Raw genomic sequence first — 25,266 nt, 5'->3', positions numbered from 1 at the left:
GATGTATCTAAAAAAGAAAGAAAACTACATTGAAACCATATGCCGCACACTGTGGGATCTATAAAGGGCATGTGCCTTTCCACAGCAGGTCAAATCAATTGCATTTCACCAACCAGAAAACTATTACTATCCTGCAAAAGAATAGAAAACCAGTTTATTTGAATCAAGTCATACGCATGCTACACAGTAATTTAGTCACAATGAATCATTTTATTTCTAAAAAATGCACAAACTTCATCTCAAAGTAGAACAAAATAAACTACTGTACATAAATTAAGGCATCTCTCTTGTAAATGTCAAGGGGAAATTAACAAAGCCATTCTTTACACCATAATTTGTTCATATGCGAATTTCAGACTTGAATCCGGAACTCAGGAAAAAACAACAACCAAACATGGGAAAGCCCCTTGTCAAGTTGTTTTATTTATGGTCATTAAAAAGCAGGTGTGAATATTTTTTTTAAAAGGATGGAATGTTTTACTAAAATGATGAGTCTTAGCTGTGATACAAAACAAGAATTCCAGTGTCCATGAAAAGAATCAAGTCTGCTGAAAAAAAATCGAGGGAAGACTACAAGTTCCAAGGTGGAGTGACGTTGGCAATTCTCCCTCTTCTATTAAGGCATCACCTTCGTTTATGGCTAGTTTTTTTCGGCCGATGCTGCCGCCTGAAGTCCACTAGGCAGTCGGTTGCCTCTGAGATGGGTGTAAACGATTTGATGGGCGAGTCGCTGACCCCCGCCACAGGAATACTTGGCGCCTCTTCATCTTTGTCGTCCCTGAGATTGATCACATGAGCATGTTTTACTGATTGCATTTAATAATTTCATGGGAGAGTGAGTATTGTATTTGATATTTTTATGTTTATATAATTCAAAAAGTGGGTCTTAATTTAAATTATGTTTTCATTTATTGAATATACTGTATTTTCCAAACCATAACAAATATAACACTTATTTTTAGCCTCTTTCCCACAGTTACTTAAGACAGGGTTCCTACAACTTAAAGAAAGTTCAACACAAGACTTTTAAGACTTTTTTTAATGCCTTTTAAAAACACATCTAAGACCAAGTCGACAAAAAAACCCACAATAGAAACAAATAAAACACAAATATTTATCCTCTGCAAGAAGTTGTGTATATGTGTTATTGTGGGTTGTTTTAGGACATGCGTCGGCTCTGAAAGGCTAGACTGAAACAACATCACCGTTTTGATAGTTATTGTTATTGTGGTCACACGCTGGTGCCACAAAAGTAAATCGGTGAATTCTTAAAGACAATTGATACACCTCAATAAATCTTTTTTTTAGTTTAAATCAATATTAATCTTATAAATGTGTTCACTTTTTTAAGACTTGCGATCATTAGGAGTAGTGCGCGCGTCTTGTGTATAACTCCAACCATTACTATCACTCACCCAATCAAACTGCTCTTGGTGCTTTGCTAGAGTGCTTCTGTGTACCTAAAGTTTGTTAAGTGTCCCAACAATGAACATATATGGTTTATTGAACTTCCATATAAAAGATTGAGAAATGTATGGCCAAAACAGGACTGAATCTTTTGTGCAGTTAGAAATATATCTGCTTCGCAAGTGTGTCAATCTGCTTATTAATAAACAATGCAATAGGTAATTGCGCAATGTAAATGTTATCTCTGAGCCATGTGTACTCATGAAATGAGCAATAAATGGCTTGCGAACCATATGTACTCAAGAAAAGAGCCATATATGGCTCGCGAGGCATATGAATCTCATGAAAAGAGCCATATGTACTCATTAGAAAAAAAAACATTTATGGCTCGCGAGCCATATGTACACATGAAAAAAGCCATATGTACTCATGAAAAGAGACGTATATGGCTCCCGGACCTAAGGTTCCTGCCCCCTGCTTTAAAGGGTCTACAAGGCCTGAAAAAGTTGTCTACCTGGCAGTGAGTCAGGTTTTTATTCCCGCAAATTAAAAGTCAACTCGCTGCATCTTCAAATTTGTGAGATGACTGACAACCTACCCCTGCTGGAATCTGGATCTAGATGGACCGACTCCTGCAAAAGTTAAAAAATTACAACTGTTGACTGTTTTGATAATTTTAGCTCACACGTGAGCCAACGGTGACTGGCCTACCTGCATGCATGCTGTCTACATGCTCCAAGGCTGCCAACAGGTTCCCCTTCTAGAATAAAAAACAACAACAAATGTCTTCTATATTCGATAAGAAACATTTTAAAATTATTTAAAAAATATGATGCATTTTCTCCAGCCCTACCCCTGATGTTTTTGTAGCCCGCCGCCGGATGCACAGGTCAGTGTGCTCTGCGTAGTCTTGCAGGCCCACAGATTTTTGGCAGATGTAACATTTCTCCTGGATTCTGTTGGGAACCAGATGTGAGATTTGATGTAGTAGGCTAACATCATTAACATTCCTTTTTGATTGTTTTAAGTAAAACGTTATTTTTAAATCACCAGTTTATAAAAAAACGCTAGTCAACATACTCTTCGGTAAATGAGGTGTCGATCTTCTCTTCTGCCCATTTTTTCCTTTTCCTTTGTGGCTTCAGGGAGACTGCAAGTGTTTGAGGTTGAGGAGGTTGAGTATTCTCAATTGTATTGTCAAAAAACGTACCAGTGACCAGTGTTGGGAGAAACGCATAGAAAAGGAACGCAATACTAAAACGCAATTACTTTTCACGGTAACAAGTACTGTAACACGTTATTGATAAAATGTTGTAACTCAAGTCTCCTTACAACATGGTGCCTTAATCAGCTACTTTTAAAAGGTAAAGATGAATTACAATGCAGTATGTTCATTGCCAGTTCCTTCTCTGATAATGTGATAAAAAAAGACCCTCATTCAGCCAACACAACCTCAAACACATAAATATGGTAAGTCTGGGATGTTTATGACTACCTACAAAATAACATTGAATACAGTTACCGTGGCGCTGTCCTAAGCACAGAGTGCACAGATGCGTGATTTCTCCCTACTAATATTTGTCCTGACGCATCTACTGGCATTAAAGCTGTATTTACAACTACGAAATAAAATACTGAAATCAGGGGGTCAGCTTATATGCACATATTTGATAGTGTGTGTCACGAGTTGCAAATGGTAGGCAGCGCATGGGGAGGAGGCATGGCTTATACAGGAAAAACTAAAGCATTGGGGAAACCGCAAAGACAGAATTTGCAGTATAAGAGTGCTGAATTTTAGTCTTTATATTTGTAAAACTATTTTTGCAATACACCATGCATGGAGAAAAAAGGAAAAGGTATCAGACGGTAACCAGATATCAAAAAGGAAATATTCGAGTGGTTTGAAGATAAAATGGAATGTCAACTGTTAGTTTGCAAGCTCTCAAGATTGCAAAAGCCAATAAATATAAAGGCTCCATCGCTTCCACAGGTTGGTGTACAATAATTTTTACATTTATTTTATGTAGCTATTTTGAAGCAATTTTAGGATTTTGGCTTCAATGCGAGTATATACGATAATTTTTAACTAGGCAGTTACTTTTAGAGTAACGCGTTACGTTTGTGTGTCAGTAATCTGGTGGGTAACACAATTACTTTTTAAATGAAATAAGAAGTAACTGTAACCAATTACTTTTTTAGTAACACTCCCAACACTGATTGTGACCATGAATTATTGAATGCCTTCATCTAACCTTGCGAAAATTCATCCGAGTTCCTCGTGTCGTCCACTGAGGCACTGTCAGGCTCAGCGTTGCAGTATGCTGCGTGCCTCTCAATTTTGTCTGCAGGAAAAGTTCCCTGGCAGATGGGGCACTCCACGGCAGTGTCATGGCCCATGATTTCTAGCTCAAGAGAACAGGACACTTCAGGGGCTCTTTCTTCCTCATCATCTGTTGGTGAGCGTCTCCCCAAGTCGCTGCAGAGCGGCTGGATTGTCTGAAGCTCTCCATTGCCGGAAACTACAACCAGTAATAATAGAAAATAACTAATTCTCTAAAAATGAAAGTTAATTTTTAAGACAGCAAATAGACTTTCTAACTAGAATTTTTTAAACCAAGCAAAATATATATATGTACATTTTTAACTCTAATATTCAAATCAAATCATGTTTATTTGTATAGCCCTTAATCACAAGAGCCCATTGAGGAAAGAGATCATCTGTAGCTCTTACTGTAGGGTACAGTATAAGCATTTGAATTTCAGTTACAATATTCTTTATTGTCATTGATAACAACATAGTGAATATTGTTTACGGGATTAGACATGGTAAACGTAAGATCTAAAGCCGAAGCACAAGTTCGGCCTGAGATTCGGCCCCGGTCGGGCCTAAAGTGTCAATCATTACGTTCAGGTCGAGCCCGGCTCCTCTTTCGCCGACCTTTTTTGTATCATTCACACATTGTTCTTCTATGTCTCTCTGCCTTTCTCTCTTTGAAAGTGCTGCAAGAGATTCCAAAAGAAGTACCTCTGTTGTGGTTTATGGCTCAATTTTCAACCCGTCAAAATAACGGACAGCTTTAAAATGTCCCCATCAACTCTTAAAAAGAATCCGTCAATTATGGAAAGTTATCTATTAATGTAACTTCTGCAGACTCCTAAATGAAAAGATGTAAATGTTTAAGAAGTCTAGTTTAATTTTGTTTTTGTTACAAAAGACGGGCTTTAATTAGTTATCGTAGATCACACAACACAATTACAAAATAAGTGGATGAATAAGATATGAATACCCAGTTTATATACATAGAAAACATTTTTTTTTATTTTTGTAAGCTTGTTTGAAAAAGTATCATGCAACATAAGTGATTCATTTTAGAACTTGATTATTTTTACAGTCTGCTCATTAAAATTAAATACGTTAAAAACTGGACTCCGATCTTGTGTGGCGTCTTATGTCTTGTCCCCTGCATACAGATTTTGAGTAAGCCTCACCTTCTATTATCTTCCCCTCATCCACAGCTTGATCATCCCCATGTGTTGCAGTATTAGGAGACTCTGGGCTGCTTGGCTACAGAAGATGACAAACCATATAAGGTTATGTTTCCAATATAAAGTTTAATTGCCAGGGCAACATTTACCTTTGACTCATCCCTTTGTTCGTAGTCGCTTATCTGGGTCTCTGTGCACAAAAGAAAAAGAAAAAGAAAAGGTTGATTCCGAATTTTTTTTTAAAACTTCAATTTCTTTAATGGATGATATAAAGGAGCTGTTAGGCCTTTATTATCATAACAATTGTGCACAAAATCAAAAAAGCATGAAACTTTCAGGGTTTGTTCTTGAAGGCATATACTTTAATTTGAGATGTGAAGCCATTCTCAGTTTGAACTCTGGGGCCAGATAGAGGTCACAACCTCCATTATATGACATTTCTTTGCATTAAATTAGAAATGTCTGTATATTAACACCTAAATGTGACAGAAATGTAAATCAAATTGGTTTTCCATATACTTGGGCATGCCAAATCATATTTAATACCAAAATGTCTTTTAGAGGCATCTCCAGGGCTTAGGTAGAGGTCATTGACCTCGGAAATTTAAACTTCCTATGCATGAAATTAGAAATGTTTATATCTAAGGATCTAAATGTAATAGCAATGTGGACTTAATGTGTATATTTATGTTTCTGACCAGGGGAAACTCCTTTTAAATATCTACATTACTCTTACAGGTCAACTCTGGGGTAAGCTAAGGGTCACTGACCTCTAGCATAATACATTTATATGCATAAAATCAGATACCTGTCTATCTTTGGAGGTAAATGTGAAAGAAATATAAACAAAATTGTATGTCTGTGTTTCTGTGGATGAGAAACCCATTTTTAATATTGATATCATTCTGAAAAGACCACTTTATGGAGGCTGGGAGGTCAAGGTTGGAAAATCATCCCACGGTAGGATGGATCTATACAAAACTCTTGGATTTTAAGAAACTATACTTGATGAATACGAACAAGAAAATAATTTGAGCTATTTAAAACTTAAAACAACAATTGTAGTGCATATGCAGTGTAAACAGTTGAACAGGTTACATAAAGTCTGTACATTTATTTTTAGGACCATGACCTTTGAGGATTACGATGTTGGCCTGCAACTTCAGAACACTTCCTGCAAGTACAGAACACTGATTTAATTGTTGCAGTCACAGTAATATGTGCATAGTGCTGTGCATTTTAAGGCTGCCTTTTTTCATTTACAGTGCCTAGTATAACGCTTTATGCAACTACAATGCACAGGTTCATAGCAAGCCTGTGAAGCTTCAGGGAGTGTTGTCCAAAGTGGCTGCCATCCACAGCTTCCCTGTAAAACCCTCCCGATCCTTAAGGACTGGGCAAACATAGCTAAGGAGCCAAAGCAAGGTTCAATGTATTAGCCTGCTACATTGCTCTTTTTATGTGTTGCCTCACAGCATCCTGTGTAGGTAGAAGGTTTTTAGTGATCTTGATCTCTAGGTAAAAAGATGCTTCCTTGCCTCATTCACATCTAGACATGCAGTTGTTCCGTCTTAGACAAGCACGACAAAATGTTCCAGTGCAGATAAGAGTGGTCACTCAACTTTTGTGGCATCTGCAACATTTCATGGAAAGCCTCTGTGACCTCTGGATATACACGCCATGTATCCCAGGCAGTCTTTTTACCACAACCACAGAATTAAGATGTTGTGTCACAGCCGGTGAAAAAATGAAATGCCACACACGTTGAACAAGTGATGGGAACCAATGCAGCAGCCACCTAGTGAATAGCTATAATAGAGAAATTGCTACCAGGTCCAAAGGAAATCCACATTTCTTAAGGACTGACTTTCTAAAAGACATTAATTGCCAAAACGGCCACACCAGAGTCAACAGTTAGTAGGATCACCTTGTTGGCTCCCTTGTTGGCTGCATCTGCCACATGAAGAAACAGGCAAGTGTCCGCTTCCTTGTGAGTGGATGGAACAAGGAGATTGATTGAAGAACAGAGGACTGTGTTGCCTTTTGTGGCATAGATATCTTTCTCAGGAATTATATTCGTATTTTTTCAATTTGAAGAGAGAGATATTCAAATAATTCCGCTTTATTTTCATCCATAGACAAGAAGTCTTTCCAGTTTTTGGGCATTAGAATGCCTGGTTCAAACCTGCGTAGGGTCCCCACTTCTCTCCTGTCTTGTCACGGCTTTCAGACTATTTTTTTGAGACACATCCCAAACAATGTCAAAGCGATTTTTGCCTGTCAATTGTGATCTGATGTATGGTTCGAAAACATTATCAGCATAAACCTGGAAGGTTTCAGTAGTACCTGGTTACAACGTGTGCACAGCTGCAGCACCTTTAATAAACACAGCTTCTACATAGCCAACAGTGGTTTCTGACAAACCAGAATCCATTGACGTAAAACAGTGAACCAGATGAGACTTTGTTCCCTTTCTTAACATGCCTCTCCTTGAGATAAAGATGGTGGTGCTGTTTTATTCTCATGGCTGAAGAACTGATCAAGATCACCCTGTCTTGTTTGACAGGATATGAAAAGACGTGAAAGGCTACAATCATTCCACTAAGGACCAAGTGCTTTGATTGTATCTTCACAGGTGGAGATATAAACAAATGCAGCTTGTTCTTCGAAAGTGTGTCCGCAATGGAGTGGTGCATTTAATCAGGCGTCATCAATGAATTTTTCGTACTTTTGCTGGCCTCTGGCTTCATCTATCTTGATAGTCTTTGCAACAGAGGGATCTGAGATAACTCGAGTATCCAGGACCAGTAGACCTTTCCCTGTCGCCAGCAATTGGTTTCTCATTTTTTGAATTACTTGTGTCAGACAATGAATATTCTTAACAAAAGTATTCTGAACACTTGGGATTTGATCATGATCCCTTGTTATTTCAGTGTAGCACTGTTTCCTGAGTTCCGAATTTTTAAACGCAGAAGTAAGCCTTGCTAACTCAGGACCAGCAATCATCCAACTATGCAACGCAGCAGGGTTTTCAGTCAATCCAACGGCTCCTCCAGAACCTTTTATTGTACAATTATTCTGCTCAAACTGTACCACTGATTTTATATCATATATTCAATAAATATGATATTACCATGCCCAAGTATATGGAAAACAACATTTAAATTACATTCCTACCACATTTTGGTGTTAATATACGGACATTTCTAATTGAATGCATAGAAATGTCATATTATGGAGGTTGTGACCTCTATCTGACCCCAGTGGTAAAATTGAGAATGGCTCTATGTCTCAAATTAAGGCTTATGTCTTCAAGAACACACCCTGAAAATTCATTTTTGTTTAAATTTTGCGGAAAATTTTTACTGAACTGACACTGAACGGAAAATTGTTATGCGTATCAGTCCCACGATTAGACATTTACATGATTCAACACCGTGTACAATGGTACCAAGTATTTATTGTGACTGTATGCCGTATTTGTTATTTAAAAATCTTGTAGGTGTTGTTAATGTTAAGTCAAGTCAAGTCATTTTTATTTGTATAGCCCTAAATCACGAAGAGTCTCAAAGGGCTTCACAGATTATTACACTATATTACACAGACTATTTTTCAGCCGACGAGAAGAGTAGGTTATTCATATGCTATGGAGTAGAAGTGAGTTTTAAGTTTAGATTTAAACATTTCCACTGAGGTTGCAGATCGGATAATTTGGTCACAGATGAGTCCATGAGTATACATGTCTTGCGAGCCATAAATGGCTCTTTTTCACGAGTATATGTATATATATGGTTCGAGAGCGTTCTCCATTTGGGCCCAGATGCTGTGGAATGCTCTTCTCCCTGAGATTCGATCTGCGACATTGGTGGAAATGTTGAAATCTAAGCTTAAAACACACTTCTATTCTATAGCATATGAATAACCTATATTTTCTGTTGACAATATCTCTGTGTTATTTGCCCTCATGTAGGTTTTAGATCAGAGGATGGTGTCATAATAGTCTGTGGTTTGCAATAATCTGTAGTCCGTGCAGCCCTCTGAGACTTGAAGTTTGCATTGATATTTGGTATACCGTTGCAAAGCTAATTCTGCAGGTTTAAAGAGAAAAAAAAACAGTCTTCTGCCTTCACCATGACGCGTGAATTCATCCTTAAAGCATTTTGTGGTACCTGGACAAACAACACAGTTGTCAGTGTCTGTTTGATCTCTGTCTTTATATGTAGTCGCTTCTTCCATCTCTCTATCCTCATCCTCCTGATGCTCCACCTTTTCTCCTCCCCCCTCCTCGTCATATTCCTCCTCCTCTGTTTCTAACAGAATGCTGTCCACTTCTTGACTGTTAGGCTTTTGGTCTTTCCGTCTGAGTCCACGTCTGTAAATTATTTCGACATGGTCAAAAGTAAATTAAGGGCAGGCTAACTTCTAATGAATCAGATTATGAACCTAAACAATGAAAGTCACAGGTAAAGTTTTACCTTCGAAGTTTCCTGTGAGAAGAGTCAGATATCGGGGATTCCTACAAGAAACATGATCATCATTATTATATAAATGTTTACCACTTCAAAACTTTTGTCATTGACATCACATGAAACATGGCAAGATTCAAAGTGTTTATTCTCATATGCACAGTAAACCACCACAATTCCCTGCACAATGAAATTCTTACTTTGCTGTCTACACAGTTGCCAGTGTAATAAATCCAAGAAACTATATACATGTATATATAAAATAATATTTCTAATATCAAAAGATAAAATACAAGATTAAGTCAAGATGAGTTAAGGTAATAAGATAAAAACAAGATAAAACACAGTTGAAAGTGACTGTAGTGCAAAAATAGTCCGAGTATAGTCCATTTTAAAGTGTCTGTAGTGTAGTAGTGTCTGCAGTGTGCTGAACGTGTCTGTGGTGTATTGTTCAATCAGCAACCGTTTAAGAGTCTGATAGCAGAGGAGAAAACAAAGTTCTTTAGACGGGTTGTCCTGCATTTCACTCTCCTGTACCTCCGTCCTGAGGGCAGACATGTAAACAGTCATGTTGTTGGTGGGTGGCATCCTTAATGATGGAACCAGCCCTCTTGTGGACTCTGCAGTGGTATATGCTCTGCACAGAGGGCAGTGGAGTCCTGGTGATCCTCTGAGGGTTCTTAACCACTCTCTGCGGGAGTTTGCGGTCCATGGCTGTGATACTGCCGTGCCAAGAAGTGATGCAGCTGGTCAGGATGCTCTCCACAATGCAGCTGTAGAAGTTGCTGAGGATCGATGTTGCATGGTACTGCTGCTTTGTGGGGGTTGATTTTCTTCAGGACTCTGAGTACTTGACCTGATGTAACTATTAGTGGTGGTGAGAGGGGTCCGATGGTCCAAGTGTGTGTGCGTGTCTCTGTTTGTGGCCTCAAAGCTAGTGTAGTATGCATTGAGGTCGTCTGGCAGGCTGTCTGCAGAGCTGATTGTGCTGGTGGTGTTCTTGTAGTCTGGGATGTGCTGCAAGCCTCTCAACATCCGCTCAGAGTCAGTAGTGGAGTGGAAGCCATGAAGTTATTATCAAAGTAATTTTATTGAATTATGTTTAAAAAAAAAAAAGTCGATCAAAAGAATTACAGCAGGGATTTAGGCTTGTGGATAACTGGCCTGCTTTCTGGGGCCGACCTGACCGGCTGAGGAGAGACGGCCTTCACCCTAACTGGGAAGGTACTCTCACACTTTCTAAAAATATAGATTACTGTTTAAGCCTTCTATGACAGGGTACACTAGTGCAGGCCAAGTCACAGGTGATTAGTGAACCTGTAACCACGGGTGTGGTGTCTGTAACGCTAGAGCTAACTAGCGCTACGCTAGATTCATGCAATTCACATAGTTTTTGTAGTTTAGAGCGTTCTATTGACTGCACCATACACCCTGATCTGTACTCTTCTATAGCATCTTCTTCTGTGCTTCTTACCTCTGTTTCTCCCTTGTTAGGTGAGGAGGGAGAAGAAATAACATTATTTTCTACCAATAGTCATCCTGCTACTCCACCTGTCAACAATATTCCTGTGGTATGGAATTCGGGCCGCATCTGCCGTCATGAAAGGCACAAGACCCGGAACCGGCAGAGGAGGTTACCACTAAGGTTGCCATTAAGGTTAAAACTCGCGAAAGGTTTCAGCTCAGTCCACAGTGCTGAAGCTTGGCCTTCTGAATATTAGATCACTAGCCTCCAAAGCTTTGCTTGTCAATGACCTTATTAATGAACACAATCTTAACCTTATTGGCCTTTGTGAAACCTGGTTAAAACCAAATGAGTTTATAGTGTTTACTGAGGCTTCTCCCCCTAACTTTGTGAGTTTGTTGTGGTAAATACACTTGCATTTGTAGAATAAATTTCTACATGTATGCAAATCTATTCTACATTTCTACATGTATGCAAATCTATTGATGGAGTGACTGCTTATTCTACATTTTACGGTCTTGTATGTGCTTTAGAGTGTTTTGCTTTTTTGTGGGTTATTCTCGCCCCCACCGCTTACCCCCACCACTCTCCGTCTTTCCCTGTGTGAGTTGAGCTCAACCGTGTGGCCCTACGTATTTACGTATTTGGGAAAATATAACGATTCAATATAGTACTTTATAAGAAAGCTAATTAAACGATTTAGGTTCACTATCAAGACATTTCTAATAAAAACTCGCAGGAAAAAACCTTAACCGAGAACGAACGTTTTATCCAGAAGCTGTAGCAAAGAAACTCAAACGTTTTGATTGGGTAAGTGTTAGGAATTATAAACAGGACATGCGCATTTTGCTCCATTGCCCAGCGCCTGTGCTAAAAGTAAATACGTAAGTATCTTCAGTTGTAGGGATTTTTAACACTTTCGTTTTGAGACAGAGTGGCAGACAAAATGAGCGTCAGCACTCATAAGTGACGGCGGGAGAGAGTCGAATTTTAAGTCACTCAACACTCAAAACGTCACACAGTGAAAATTAAAATCGCTGAATGAAAGTACCGTAAAAATACTACGACAAGTTCGCACTTGGCACGACCATGCAAAAAAGGTGGAGGTGTTGCTCTTATATCAGAAGGTAAGTTGAAATTTACTCCTGGTACCCCTACTGTTTTTAAAACATTTGAAGCACTTGTTAGGAGGTCCTTAATGTCAACACCAATTTATGTAGTTGTGATGTATCGCCCACCTGGACAATACTCAAATTTTTGGGATGAATTTTCAGAACTGTTAACAGAATTATTAACTTGTGCGGACAATGTTGTAATTATTGGTGCTTTTAATGTTCACATAAACTCCCCATCAAATTCACTTGCAATTTCTTTTAAGTCACTGATTGATACATTTGTTACAATCAAATTGTTGATGTGCCCACTCATAAAGATGGGAACACCCTAGATCTCGTTCTGACCCGTGGCGTAGTAGCCTCTAATGTTAGTGTTACCGTATCCTAATGCCATCTCTGATCACTATCTTGTTAAGTGTGAGGTGCTGTTTAATGTTTACTGTGATAAGGAAAATTTAGGCTTTAGCAGTCGCAATATCCGCCCTAAAACGGTATTAGCCTTAAAAGAACTATTACCTACGGTAACTGCAGCCTTCCCTTTGTACACTGGGTCTGTTGACTCACTTACAAACAACTTCAATACTGCTTTGGTTAATGTTCTTGATTCTGTGACGCCCCTAAGGCTTAAATTTTGACTAAAGAAGAATACACCTTGGTTTACACCTACAGGTTACTCAAACAAGGTTGCAGAAAACTTGAACGAAAATGGCTTACTACTAAGCTGGAGGTCTTCTGACTGGCCTGGTGTGACAGCTAGCTGAAATATAAAGTAGCTCTTGCCTCACCTAAAGCATCGTTTTTCTCTAAAATTATTGTTAAACATAAGAATAATCCGAAATTTTTGTTTGACACAGTGGCGAAACTTCCCAGACAACAACTTAACCCAAATAGTTGTACTTATTCTGCTAACGACATTAAGGAATTTTTTAATAAAAAGATTAAAATAATCAGGAATTAAATTTTAAAAGAACGCTCTGTATCCTCCTCCTATCTCAAAGATGTGGAGGTAGGTAAGGACCATGTCGGCGGTTGTTCAGAAACATTCTCCAGTTTCAATGATTTGTCCCTTGATAATCTAACATAGATGGTCAGTAGGGCCAAACAAACTACATGCCTGCTCGAATCCGTTTCCAGCTTCACTGGTTTGGGATCTGTTTGGGATCTTAGGACCATCAGTTTTAAATATTATTAATATATCGCTATCCTCGGGTATTGTTCCTGTAGCCTTCAAGTCTGCCGTCATTAAACCCACACTTAAGCGACCTAACCTTGACCCAGTAAGCCTAGGTATTTATAGGCCAGTGTCAAATCTGCCATTTTTTGCAAAATTACTTGAAAAGGTCGTCGCACAGCAGCTAAATGACTTCAAGTCAGAAAATAACCTCTTTGAAACTGTCCAGTCAGCATTTAGGGCAAATCACTCTACTGAGACAGCCCTGGCTAAAGTAACCAATGATTTCCTTTTAGCAATAGATTCCGGTGCCTCATCAATGTTACTGCTGCTGGATCTCAGCGCTGCTTTTGATACTGTCGACCACAACATATTACTGGTTCGTTTAGAACGCATTGGTATCTCAGGAACTGTACTCTCGTGGTTTAGGTCCTACCTGTCAGACAGGATGCATTATGTTAACTATAGCAATCTGACCTCTAAACTATCTAATGTCCGCTGTGGTGTTCCTTAAGGCTCTGTACTTGCCCCCCTTCTTTTTAGTATTCATATGATACCGCTTGGTGACATTATCCGCAAGTATAATATTAGTTTCCATTGCTATGCAGATGACACTCAACTGTATGTGCCACTGGAAACAACTGGACATTTAAGTTGTAGAAATCTGGAGGCTTGCCTTACTGAGATTCAAAGATGGATGTCACTTAATTTTTAACACCTTAACCCAGAAAAAACTGAAATGTTGATTATTGGTCCAGTTCACTGTCGTCAGTTGTTTTCAAACACTACCCTGAACCTAGACAAATGTAATATCACCCATAGTGACTCGGTCAAAAATCTAGGTGTTATATTTGATCCTAATCTGTCGTTTCAGTTACACGTGAAAAATATTACTAGAATAGCTTTCTACCACCTCCGTAAAATTGGGAAAATTCGTTCGATGCTGTCCCAATCAGATGCAGACGTTTTAATTCATGTGTTAATTACTTCTCGGCTTGATTACTGTAATGTATTGCTTTCTGGTCTCCCGATGTCTAGCATTAAAAGTTTGCAGCTGGTTCAGAATGCGGCAGCTAGACTTTTGACTAAGACCAAAAGGTTTGAGCATATTACTCCTGTATTGGCCAACTTGCACTGGCTCCCAGTCCACTTAAGATGTGATCTACTGCCCGCTGCTAAACAGCAGCTTGCACACCCCAACGGAGCTTTATCGTCGACGGCGACTTTAATCGGGCATGTTTATGGACTGTACTCCCAAATCCATTCAATTGTGGACTGAGCAATTCGGAAAAACGCTGGACTATGTGTAATGTAAGATCAAACATTAGGTTGTGTCCGGCAACTCTGTTTGCATGGCCGTCATAGATTTTCTGGACTAGTTTACAGGCTCGGGGCGTCGTTGGTGTCATGCTCTTTCCGGACATTTTCAACATCTTACCTAATGTTTACTATTGTGTGTATAAGTAATGCTAATTGTGATTCACCCTGGTCAATCCTGGAAGGGGGATTACCACATGTGAGGTCTTTTCTCAAGGTATCTCTTTTCTCCTCACACTGAGGTTTTTGAGTTGTTCCTTTGCCCGCATGCTGGTTTAAGATCAGGTAATTGTGTCATTGTAATCCTGTGCAGTCCTTTGAGACAGTTTTGTGATTAAGGGCTATATAAATAAATGTGACTTGACTTGAATTACGCAATAAATAATTTACCCCAAGCGGAAAATTGATAATAAAGAAAAAGCCAAAATTAAATCATGAAATTATATATTATATATATATATATATATATATATATAATATATATATATATTATATATATATATATATATATTTAATCCACAAAATGGCAGCAAACTTCCAACTGTACCTTAAATATTGTTTTCTAATTGAATGCCACAAATTGACTACCAATCAATTACATCCCATCAAATACTTTACTTTAAAAAAGGCATTGCATGATTCCAGGTAAACCATTTCAAGCTCTTTCTGTGGTTCTGTGAGTTAAATTGGTGTCAAAATGTGAGTACCTTGATTATGTGGGCAAGGAAAAACTCAAAACCACTTAGATTTTTTTAAATTATTTTATATTGCAGAACAGGGGGTCTCCAAGGTTCCCGTTATGAAAACAGTTCACCAGTGAGGGTCATTTATTTACTAGCAAAGATTACTTTATAATGGTCTATTTCACTTGACTTGCAAAAGTTAACCTGGTAATAACATAGTAACAACAGAGTATCAACATGATAAGTTGTTATTATAGAAATGCATATCAAAGAGGGTGCCCCTTAGAGCTAAATAGTAACAAAATGTAGCTCTCTGTTTGAAAAAGGCTGGAGACCCCTCATCTATATATTAATCTTACTACCTCTGATTGCGGCAGGATGGCATCCCCCCAAGAAGCCTTCCTCAACATACACCTCTGAGCCTCTTTCAGACTTTTCTCATACACCTCCATCTGGGCCACAATCACCTAAGAGCCAAAAAAAAAGTTATCTCACGATATTTCCAGACCCGATCCCATCAGTCCAATTCTGTGGAAGAATCTACCTGCGTATAGGCGTCAGGATCCAGACCACGGGGACAGAAGGGAACCCCCCAATAGTAGTGAACTGTAGACTTGGTGGAGGGCGGTTGCTCAGTATTTAGACTGAAAATGCAAATAGATGATCACTATTAAAGTGGATTTGCCTTCAAATGTTGATTACTTCTTCACTAGTTCTCCTCCCCTCAGGTCAGTCTTAGTAATTTAGCGCACATTAATCTGCGTGTGGTGAGCATAATTGAGCATTTGCAGTATGATGCAGACAAAACGTGCAATATGAATAAAACGCTAAAGAGTTTTAAGTCTGAACCTCAATGGGAAATTAAGACAGTTCATTTGTTTTTACCTGCAGCTGGAGAATTTTGTCTTGGTCTCTTTGTTCAAATGGGCTGCCAGGGTATGTACCTGTTGAAAGCCCTTTTCTTCTGGGTAGATGGGACTGGGTGAACGCACAATCTATAACACAGTAAGACGAAAATTAACCTCAAATAGAAAACAATACAATAAAAGCATATAAAGAATTGCAAAAAGGGGCAATTCATTTACAGACTATCCGATTTTTCAAACATATCGCTTGAGAAATGTTCCAATGCAGCGTACGCACAGTCTCATCCGCTTCTTCGTCAGACCAGCAAACCGTCGTGTCGCTAGTCAGCTCTGCTTCCGATAAATCGGCTGCGACACTTACAAACTGACGTTGGACCGTACCGGTCGATGGAGCATCTTGGGTGAGCTTAATGTTTGTCCCTGACATGACTAGAGTACTTTCTTGAAATGTTGGATACTTTGGGCAAACCATTTTCCTGGACTGCATAGGGCTCCTAGGGAATACCGGGCTCTTGGACAGACAGATAGAAGGCCTGCCAGATTGGCTTAAGCTTTCATGAGAAGAAAAGATAATGTCCGAGTTTGTTCGTTGAGGGCTTCTTGCCTTGCCATCCCGAGAGCCTTTACGTCCAACCTCGTCACCAAACCCCAAACTTTTCACAAACTCGGCACAGTCATCCCCCGTATTGGATTCGTAAAAGACAGGACTTTTGTGACAGGTTTGGGAAGGGACATTTCTATCCATAAGCTGGTGCTCGTAGCCAGAGCCCTTGAGGCTCTCCAGTATGTCCGGCCTCAGTTGGGAGGATGACACCCTGGGTCTTGAACCACTCATGGAGAAGACCGGGGATTTAAGGAGCGAATAGCCCTCTATCTCCGTGGAATCGGTGCTCTGATAGAGGAAGAAAAAACAAGTCTGATGTGTGATGAAAAAAAAAATTATCTTGTCCTCTTTATGTTACCACTAGAACTGCTTTTGTGCATGCAAATTGGTAAACCATTCGGGCGGTGTGTTACCTGTGGCGAGTACAAAAATTCACTGGTCGACTCAGAGCTGCTTGGTAAAGCCTGGTTGCAATTATCGTGGCTGTGTGACAATTCTGCAGTTTTCTTCCTTTTACAGGTTTGATTTCTGTTAGTTTCACCCTTCTCTTTGATCTCTAGTTACAACAGCAAAAATTAGGAGCAGTCAGTAGCATAGTTCAGCATGTTGACCTATGGCTTTTTTTCACCCTATCTGACATTTTTATTTGATATGAAACGCTGCATAGTTCACTCGCCTTGGCTTAGGTTTGTAGTGGTATTCCCCGATGCCATCATTTTCTTGTTTAGCTCGGCCATTCCGTTCGATAATGAATGACCCCGTCGAGAAGAAGAGGTGTCTGCTTCGGTCAGCAGGCTTTGACTCTGAGAAAGTTCTTGTCTCTGGTTGATCAGGAAAAAATCCTTGAATCGCGTGGACTGATTCACTGTTTCAGTAATTTGCTAGCATTAGTGGCTATATTTCTCTCCCTGGCTGATTTCACAGCCAAATGTTGATTATCTGAATATGAAACCCCATTATTGGGCATCGTTAAGCTCAAAGTTTTGCTTTCTCTATTTACTACTTATATTACGGTCATATTTTAGTTGTTTTGATTTTACATCAGGGCAAAATTGCCCGACTCTAGCAGGTGAACTGATCTTATTTATTGGAAACAGCCAAACAGCTGGTGTTGGCTGTAGCGCAAGGGTCGGGAATCTTTTTAACCCAAACGATACAAAAGAGCGAACATATTTTTTTTAAAACTTTGAGAGAGCTACACCATATATTTTAGGACAGAATTCAACAAAATCACCAACTGCTCTCCAGACAAAAGGTAATTATTCCACATTTCATTTCACTGTGTGATGTTTGATCAAATCTATGAAATAATAATAATGCCAGAGCCTGTGTCCCCTATTAATAAGAATATACCATTTAAAATTTGTCTCCCTGCCAAAGTTACTTAAGAGTGTTGAAGCAAAATTTGATTGTAATGTTTTTTCCCTAAATAATGGTTTTAAAACAAGGTGCAAGCAAAGTTATATCGTAAAAATGTAACAAAATACTGTAAACAATGATAGTAACATGTTTACCTTTAGTGCAAACGTCGCTGAGCGAGGAGGAGTGCCCGCGCCCAGTTTAAAGCTCCTATCGTTGCTACCCCTCACCCAATCAAATTGTTGCAGGTGCTTTGCTAGGGCTTTTTGTTAAAATGTTTGTTTTGGGTTAAAGTTTGTTCTGTGGCTTTTCATCATGAAGTGTCTCAACAATGAACATACAGACGCTCTCCTACTTATGGCCATTCGACTAACAAAAAATGGTAGATAAGATCATTTTTTAGGGATGTCGAAAAATATCCGATCATTGCTGTAAGTTAGATTTTGTGTTGTGTGCACTTTTTTCTGAGTACAGGACAGCACTGTAGTGCTTCTTTACGCCGCTACCGGTGTGTGGTGCTGTAATAGTTCACCCAGCATCCATCCCGGGGAGAAATCTGCTTTATTTTCCTATTTAGTGTGTAAACATTCTATACTGTACTCCAGCACGCTAAGAACTCTGACATTTCTATTGTTTTTTATCTCGTGCATCCATTCAATATGGTTAGTGTAAAGTGTACAGAAGAGGCGAGACGTTTCATTTGAAATGAAAGTGGAATATTAAAGCTTGGTGCTGTTGAGAAAATGGTTGGATCGCTTTTTTCAGCCACTCTTTACCACGGAGGAGGAAGTCACCTAACTAATGAAGCTTACCTTCCAAAAGTAAGTTAAACCTAACTTTATTGATCTTTATAGAGCATATTATTTTATGAAATGTTTATTTTTTAGGAAAAACAATACAAGTTACTTATACAAGGCTTAAACATACAAAATATAGCACTGAAGCAACTTATAAACAAATTCAACTTACAAACGCTCGTCCGGAACCTATCTCGTTCGTAAGTAGGGCAGCTTCTGTATATTAATGAGCTCCATATAGAGGATTATTTAGCGATTTACAGCCACAAGACCTTGACACCTTGACTATAAACTGTGGTTAAAAGTGTGTCCTATATTTACTGGACCGAACCCTTTCTGCATCATCATTACAATAAAGGCATATTCTATTCTATTCTATTATCCTTAACACATGCGACAATCGCTCCTGACAGTGTCAATACTTCAAATGATTGTTCAAGTCCTATCTTATCTCCGAGTCAAGTCATGTTTATTTGTATAGCCCTTAATCACAAAGAGTCTCAACGGGCTGCACAGACCACATATTATTGACAACTACACACTATTATTACACCATTTCCTGATTTAAAAGCTACATGAGGGCAAGGGAAAACTCAAAAACTTAAACATGAGGAAAATGAAGAAACCTTGAGAAGGGACCACACATGAGGGTAATCCCCCATCCAGGATGACCAGGCTGCAATGGATGTGGCAATAACAAATAATACACAGATATTGTCAGCATAAAATATAGCTTATTCATATGCTGTAGAATAGAAGTGTGTTTTGAACTAGATTTAAACAGTTCCACTGAGGTTGCAGATTAAATCTCAGGAGGAAGAGCATTCCACAGCACCGGGCCCGAATGGAGAACGCTCTCGAACTATATATATATATATATATATATATATATATATATATATATATATATATATATATATATATATATACTCGTGAAAAAGAGCCATATATGGCTTGCAAAACATGTATACTCGTGAAAAGAGACATATATGGCTCGTGAGCCATATATACCTGTAGAAAGAGCCATATATGGCTCGAGAGCCATCGGTTCCCGACCCCTGCTGTACAACAGCACATATGTACCGACATTAATTTTTGCCATATGCCAAATCTAATGCATGATCCATAAATAGTAAACACAATATAAAAACAACTATATTTTAGACAAAAAAATGAAGACAACATTTAAGCAAGTATTTCTCTTTACTCACACTCTGCGTGATGGCTTTCATTACATCATCATCTTCCTGCTGCACTTGGTGTGCATATACACAGGCTTCCTGGGCGCTTAGATGTAGTGCCAAAGCCATCATCTCCTCTTCGGTCATATCTGGGAAAAGTAATCAAATAAATGTTCTCAAAGATTGATAAACATGTTTTCTACCTGTGTATTTGGCTTTGTATTTCCTGTCCCTCGAACGTTTTTCTCTCTCTGACAAAGATGGTGGCAGAAGTAAGTTGAAGCGCTCCTCCTATGAGAACAAAGACAAGCTGCTGTTGTTTGAAGGTATTAATGCTACAGACACTTTGAAATTTACACAAAGACTATATTAAAAGCATAAAGTTTGCAAGTACAGGACTTTTTCCCCAATTCTTTACCTGGTGTTCTGTGTCATCAAGTGCTATGTCCTCCTGCGAGTCTTGGTCCAACAACTGGCTTTCAGGGTATTCGTCCCTGTTGCGGTGCTTCCTTTGAGGCATGCTGTTTGGCTTTAACAGCACACAACTTCTTAACATGAGTCATATCTGGAAAAAAAACAGAGGTTATCTTGAAAATGAAGTATCTTTAAGTGATTTAGGTTTGTCATTGTAAGTTATTTGTGTTATAATTTAAACTACTAATGCTTGTATGAAAATGGTCAAAATATAAAAAGACATTTGACGCCAGTCACAGCAAAAAAAAAAAAAATTCCAGTTGATAGTTAAAATGTTGATCCTTGCTTGTGAATAGAATGGAATTTACTTTTACTGTCATTCTTTGTAACCATGCACACAGAACAAAATGTCGATTCACCTGACCCGTACAGTTACACTGTAGCGAGCCGATGCAGCCGCAGCAGCAGCCAAACAGGGCGCAGCCATTTTAGTCATTAGGTGACCAAACCTCCCAATTCCAACCCTTAATGCCGAGCATCAAGCAGGGAGGCAATGAGTACCAATGTTGTAAGTCTTAGGGTATGACTCGGCCGAGGCTTGAACCAGCGACCTCCCAGTCTCTGAGTGGGCGCCCTATCATTTAGGCTACTGAGCTGGTGCAAACTATGAATCCATTATTTGCACTGCTTATCCTCAGTATGGTCGCGGGGGTGCTGGAGCCCATCCCAGCTGTCTTCGGGCAGGGGGTAACCCTTAACTGGTTGCCAGCCAGTCGCAGTGCTTGTGCAAACTACTGGGGGTTAATATTGTTTTAATTTTAATTGATAATTAATTTTGGTAGACAAATTCATCGATTTGCCTTATTCATGCACCAATACATTCACTCACCATTATCATCATCTCATCTGAGAAATGTAATTCCTATGTAGGATGATGTTTTGTTGGTTGATTGAGCCTAGTTTAACCCCAATTCTATTCACAGGGTTCATACACTTTTCTCATGGCCAAATTTAAGTACTTTTTAAGGACTTTAAAAGTCAATCTTTTTCAAATGCTACAGGACCATTAGAAGAAAAAAAATCTGGGGTGAATCATGTATTTTGCAGACCCACGAATATATCTACAATTTGTGTAAGTAATTTTTAATTTTGTGTGTGCACTTATCAGGCGTATACATTTTAAATCTTTGTTAAACTGCAAGTATAGTCGTTTTTTAGATAGATCTCTCCCCATATAGGTGTAGGATAAAAATGAGAGTAATATGTAGCTTTCATTTTCAGTTGCAGGAAGTCCATACTTGATACGTAATCCCTGCACTAAAACACATTTCATACTGCCCTAGCTGGGATTAGCATCCACCTGACCTCTTGGGCAAAGCTCTTCATAGGACAATGCCATACAAAGTAATGGCAGCTGCAGTTGATCATGAGGTAAGAAGAAATGCAATGGCAAAGCCAAGCCACCAGAGAGCTGTGTTGGCATCAATTTTAAGAAGACTTATTGCGAAACATGGGCAAAATTTCAAGTATTTACAGGCCTTTCACCCAAAATTCAAGCATTTATGAATTCTCAATAACTCAACTTTAAAAATCAAGCATTTTCAAGGATTTCAAGCACCTAAGAAGGGTGCTGCAGGTCCAGCCTAATGTTACAGATAGGCTAACAACTTTCCACCCCCACTTCTGAGGACTCTATCTTGCCAACGCCGGGTCCATTAGTCATGAAACGGATGACCTGGAGCTACAATGCCTGGGAAACTGGTAGATTGTTGTGGGCAAAGAGCTGGACAGCCTAACAACAGTAGCTGAGAGACGAGCACTGAAAAAGCTGAGGTCAATCATGGACAATCCATCGCATCCACTACACAGCATTATCTCCAGACAGAAGAGCAGACTGTCTTGTACTACGGACAGACTGAAGAGATCTTTTCTTCCTCATGCCATGAGGCTCTTTAACTCCACCCGGCAGAGTAAAGGCCCACATTAAACCACACCACCTACATTGGATATTACCGAATCTTACTGCAATATGTATTCTGTGAAGCACTATTTAGTTACTCTATATAACACGCTACAGTGGGCATTTGCACGTCACACTGGGTATTTGTATATTGTATTCTTTTGGCTTTATTATTGTACTGTTCTCAGCTCAGGGATGCTGCTGGAAATGTGAATTTCCCTTCGGGGATGAATAAAGTATCTATCTATCTATCTATCTAGATTCGCGATGGTTTTATTTTAATCATTGCGGAAGTCTGGCTCAATTCGAGGACACCAGTTGCAAGTGTATGGTTTGTTAATATTTGCAGAGAAATCATTATTTTGTTACAATCCTATATTCAGAGTTGATAACGACGTGATCTTGGGGTAAGTTTAACCCTTGGGGGCTTTTATAAAGGTGCGACGCTACTTCGCGGATTTTCACTTGTGGCCCAATTGACCACGAAAACCGAGGGATCAATGTACAACCATTCGTGCTAATCAGTAACAATAAAGAAGCTCACAAATGTCAATGAACCCTGATTTAGACTTAAGAGTGGCCTATTTTTAATACAATTAATGAATCATTATTATTTTTTTTAAATTACGTGATGCAGTATTCGATAAATGTCCACTCTTGAATCATCTGTCACCCACTGCAAAAAAATAAAAATGAATGAAGTTTAATGCCAATAGCAGCGCTTGTTCACAACTGTAGAAGGGGTTTTATTTTTAAACACAAAAAGAACAAAATTCTTGGATACTTGAATTCTTTGTAAACGATGCACGTTGGACAGCGAAGTTTAGCATGAAATGGTAAACTCTGCTAAAGGCATTCTAAATATGAATTTAAAGCAATAAAAACCACATGTCTGTGTTTGCTATAATGCAAGGTTAAATCATGGAAATCATACACTTTGAAAAAAAAAAAACACAGTAAAAAAATATATATTAGTTAAGACTCACGTCGTTTTCCTTTGCTTTCGCGGCGCCATGTTTGTTTCGGTTTGCGTAGTGACGTCACTATTACGTGACCAACGTCAAAGGCGGTGCCTTCAAACACTGAAAGGAAAGAAATACTTTTAGAGCTTTAGATTAAAGCAATGTTTTGTGTCGGTCTTTGTAGTCGGGAAGTTTTGGGTCACAGTTTTAAAACAGTGGATCTAAAACAATGTATACTCCTTTTTGTTGATTCAGACGATTCAAGTAAACACGATTCAAGTAAATAATTACGATAAGTGAACTTAAATGACAATGTTTTGACTTACTTGGTGCGGGTTTCGTAAAAGCAATGTGACAAATCGTTTACGTGAAGATGCCTTTTATCTTAAAGGGACAGTGTGTATTTTTTAGCGCTTCTTGCTGGTAAAAATACTTCATAAAAATACAATATTATTTTAATACTAACCAGGCATGTGCGGCACCTTTCATGTCTTGAGAACCTCCTGCGTGGGTTCAAATCCAGCTCCAGACTTCCTGTGCGGAGTTTGTATGTTCTCCCCGTGCTTGCGTGGGTTTCCTCCGGGCACTCCGGTTGCCTCCCACATTCCAAAAACATGCATTTCAGGGGAATTGGCCGGGCATAACACCTGTCCAAATTGTCCCTAGGTGTGAATGAGCGAGTGAGTTGTCTGTCCCTGTGTGCCCTGCGATTGGCTGGCAACCAGTCAAGGGTGTCCCCTGCCCACTGCCCGATGATTGCTGGGATGGGCTCCAGTACCCCCGCGACCCTACTGGGGATAAGCGGTGTAGCTAATGGGATGGGAGATGAGACGTGTAAATTGAGGTATCGGCCTTTTTTACATAGCATGAGGCTAATCCAGAGGGAGCTGACATGACTCTCCGCCGTCTTGCTGCTACGGGTACGCCCTAAAACCAAAGACCTGGTTAAAAGCTGGGGAAAAATAAATAAGACAATCGGTGTGGTTTGGTGACTTGGAGTCTTGGTGGTTTGTATTCTTCTTTGTGCTATGTAATGCTCTTTTTTCGGTTGCAAGTCAAGTAAAACCCTTAATGATTGAGGTGGACAGCTTAATCACAAAAAAAAGTCTCAAATGGCTGCACAGGCTACCATTAACAACCTCCCCTGTTATGAAATGGTGACATCTAGTGGTCAAATAATACATGACAGTTTATAGATGCCTTAACCACTAGGGTCGTTGGGACATCACTTCTTGTGGTGTGTTTTGGGCAAGTAAAGCCCAGGAGCGCCCAACCCTTTCCAGACCAGTTTAATTTAATGTAGGGTAGAGGTAAAATAAACCCAAGCCCAAACCGAAATCCGGGTTGGGCCAGGAATGTCAATTATTACTCCAGGTTCGGGTTGGGTCGGGCTTTTCTCTCAATATCTTTTTTTTTTCATTACCTACCTGTCATTGTTCTTAGTTTTTTTTTGTGTGTCTGTGTGTAGGGGTTGTCCCTCCCACATTAAACAGATAGTATTGGTTTCAATGGTTACCAGTAGCGCGAAAAAAAACTCCTGCCTAGCTCAAATACACCACATTGCTTATCTGGTCGTCGTTATATTTCAGTTTGAAGCACTTTAAGACTCTAAGAGAGGATGGGCAAACTTTTTAGAGTGGTGGTCCGGGTTGAAACATTTAGCCATGGGCTTGGAGGCATATCTAGAGCCAAGAAAAGATCCGCAAGTTCGAGAGGGTTCTACATTCGGGCCACAAAGTTGTGGAATGCGCTGCCTCCTGAGATTCGATCTCCAACCTCAGTGGAACTGTTTAAATCTAGTCTTAAAACACACTTCTATTCTATAGCATATGAATAATAGAAAGGGCAACTGTCCCTCCCAAAACCCCTATTATAAATGCGAATATCCCTCCCAAAACCTCTATTAGTCAGGAAGGGCCTGGAGGAGAGGCCAAAAAATCTAAATTGTATTTTCCTCCACTACCAGAATATGAAGAAGACAAACAAATCGAAAAGGCGAATGTCTCTCCCAAA

The 25,266-nt window shown here is 39.3% G+C and overlaps 2 protein-coding genes across 4 annotated transcripts in view; both read right to left on the bottom strand.

The window, feature by feature from the left end:
- Window positions 1-129: 129 nt before the first annotated feature.
- Window positions 130-23,373, bottom strand: uimc1 (ubiquitin interaction motif containing 1). 3 transcript variants are annotated; one of them, XM_088320522.1, is made up of 20 exons: window positions 23,278-23,373; window positions 20,336-20,482; window positions 20,121-20,208; window positions 19,948-20,066; window positions 17,257-17,401; window positions 16,994-17,136; window positions 16,254-16,868; window positions 15,996-16,105; window positions 15,655-15,754; window positions 15,473-15,577; window positions 9,369-9,409; window positions 9,063-9,265; window positions 5,043-5,083; window positions 4,897-4,972; window positions 3,660-3,926; window positions 2,488-2,557; window positions 2,261-2,363; window positions 2,119-2,167; window positions 2,006-2,039; window positions 130-778 (listed from the first exon to the last, which is right to left on the bottom strand). In XM_088320522.1, exons 2-20 carry the CDS (start codon window positions 20,471-20,473, stop codon window positions 625-627), a joined length of 2,601 nt encoding a protein of 866 aa, XP_088176648.1. In that variant the 5' UTR covers window positions 20,474-20,482; window positions 23,278-23,373; the 3' UTR covers window positions 130-624. The 3 variants fall into 3 exon arrangements, with proteins under 3 accessions (XP_088176648.1, XP_088176650.1, XP_088176649.1); XM_088320524.1 differs by having other exon boundaries at window positions 16,581-16,868; XM_088320523.1 differs by lacking the exon at window positions 2,488-2,557 and having other exon boundaries at window positions 668-778.
- st6gal1 (ST6 beta-galactosamide alpha-2,6-sialyltranferase 1) overlaps window positions 23,324-25,266 on the bottom strand; it is a 65,493-nt gene continuing 63,550 nt past the window's right edge. The window contains exon 10 of the mRNA XM_088320526.1: window positions 23,324-23,373. The gene's annotated coding sequence lies outside the window, so the exon portion shown is untranslated. The remainder of the gene's footprint in view (window positions 23,374-25,266) is intronic.

This window comes from Urocampus carinirostris, chromosome 17 (genome assembly GCF_059441175.1).
Source record: "Urocampus carinirostris isolate Australia breed hairy pipefish chromosome 17, RoL_Ucar_1.0, whole genome shotgun sequence".
Lineage (NCBI taxonomy): Eukaryota > Metazoa > Chordata > Actinopteri > Syngnathiformes > Syngnathidae > Urocampus > Urocampus carinirostris.
The sequence above is the reverse complement of the archived record's forward strand: the minus strand, read 5'-3'. Positions and strand labels throughout refer to the sequence as shown.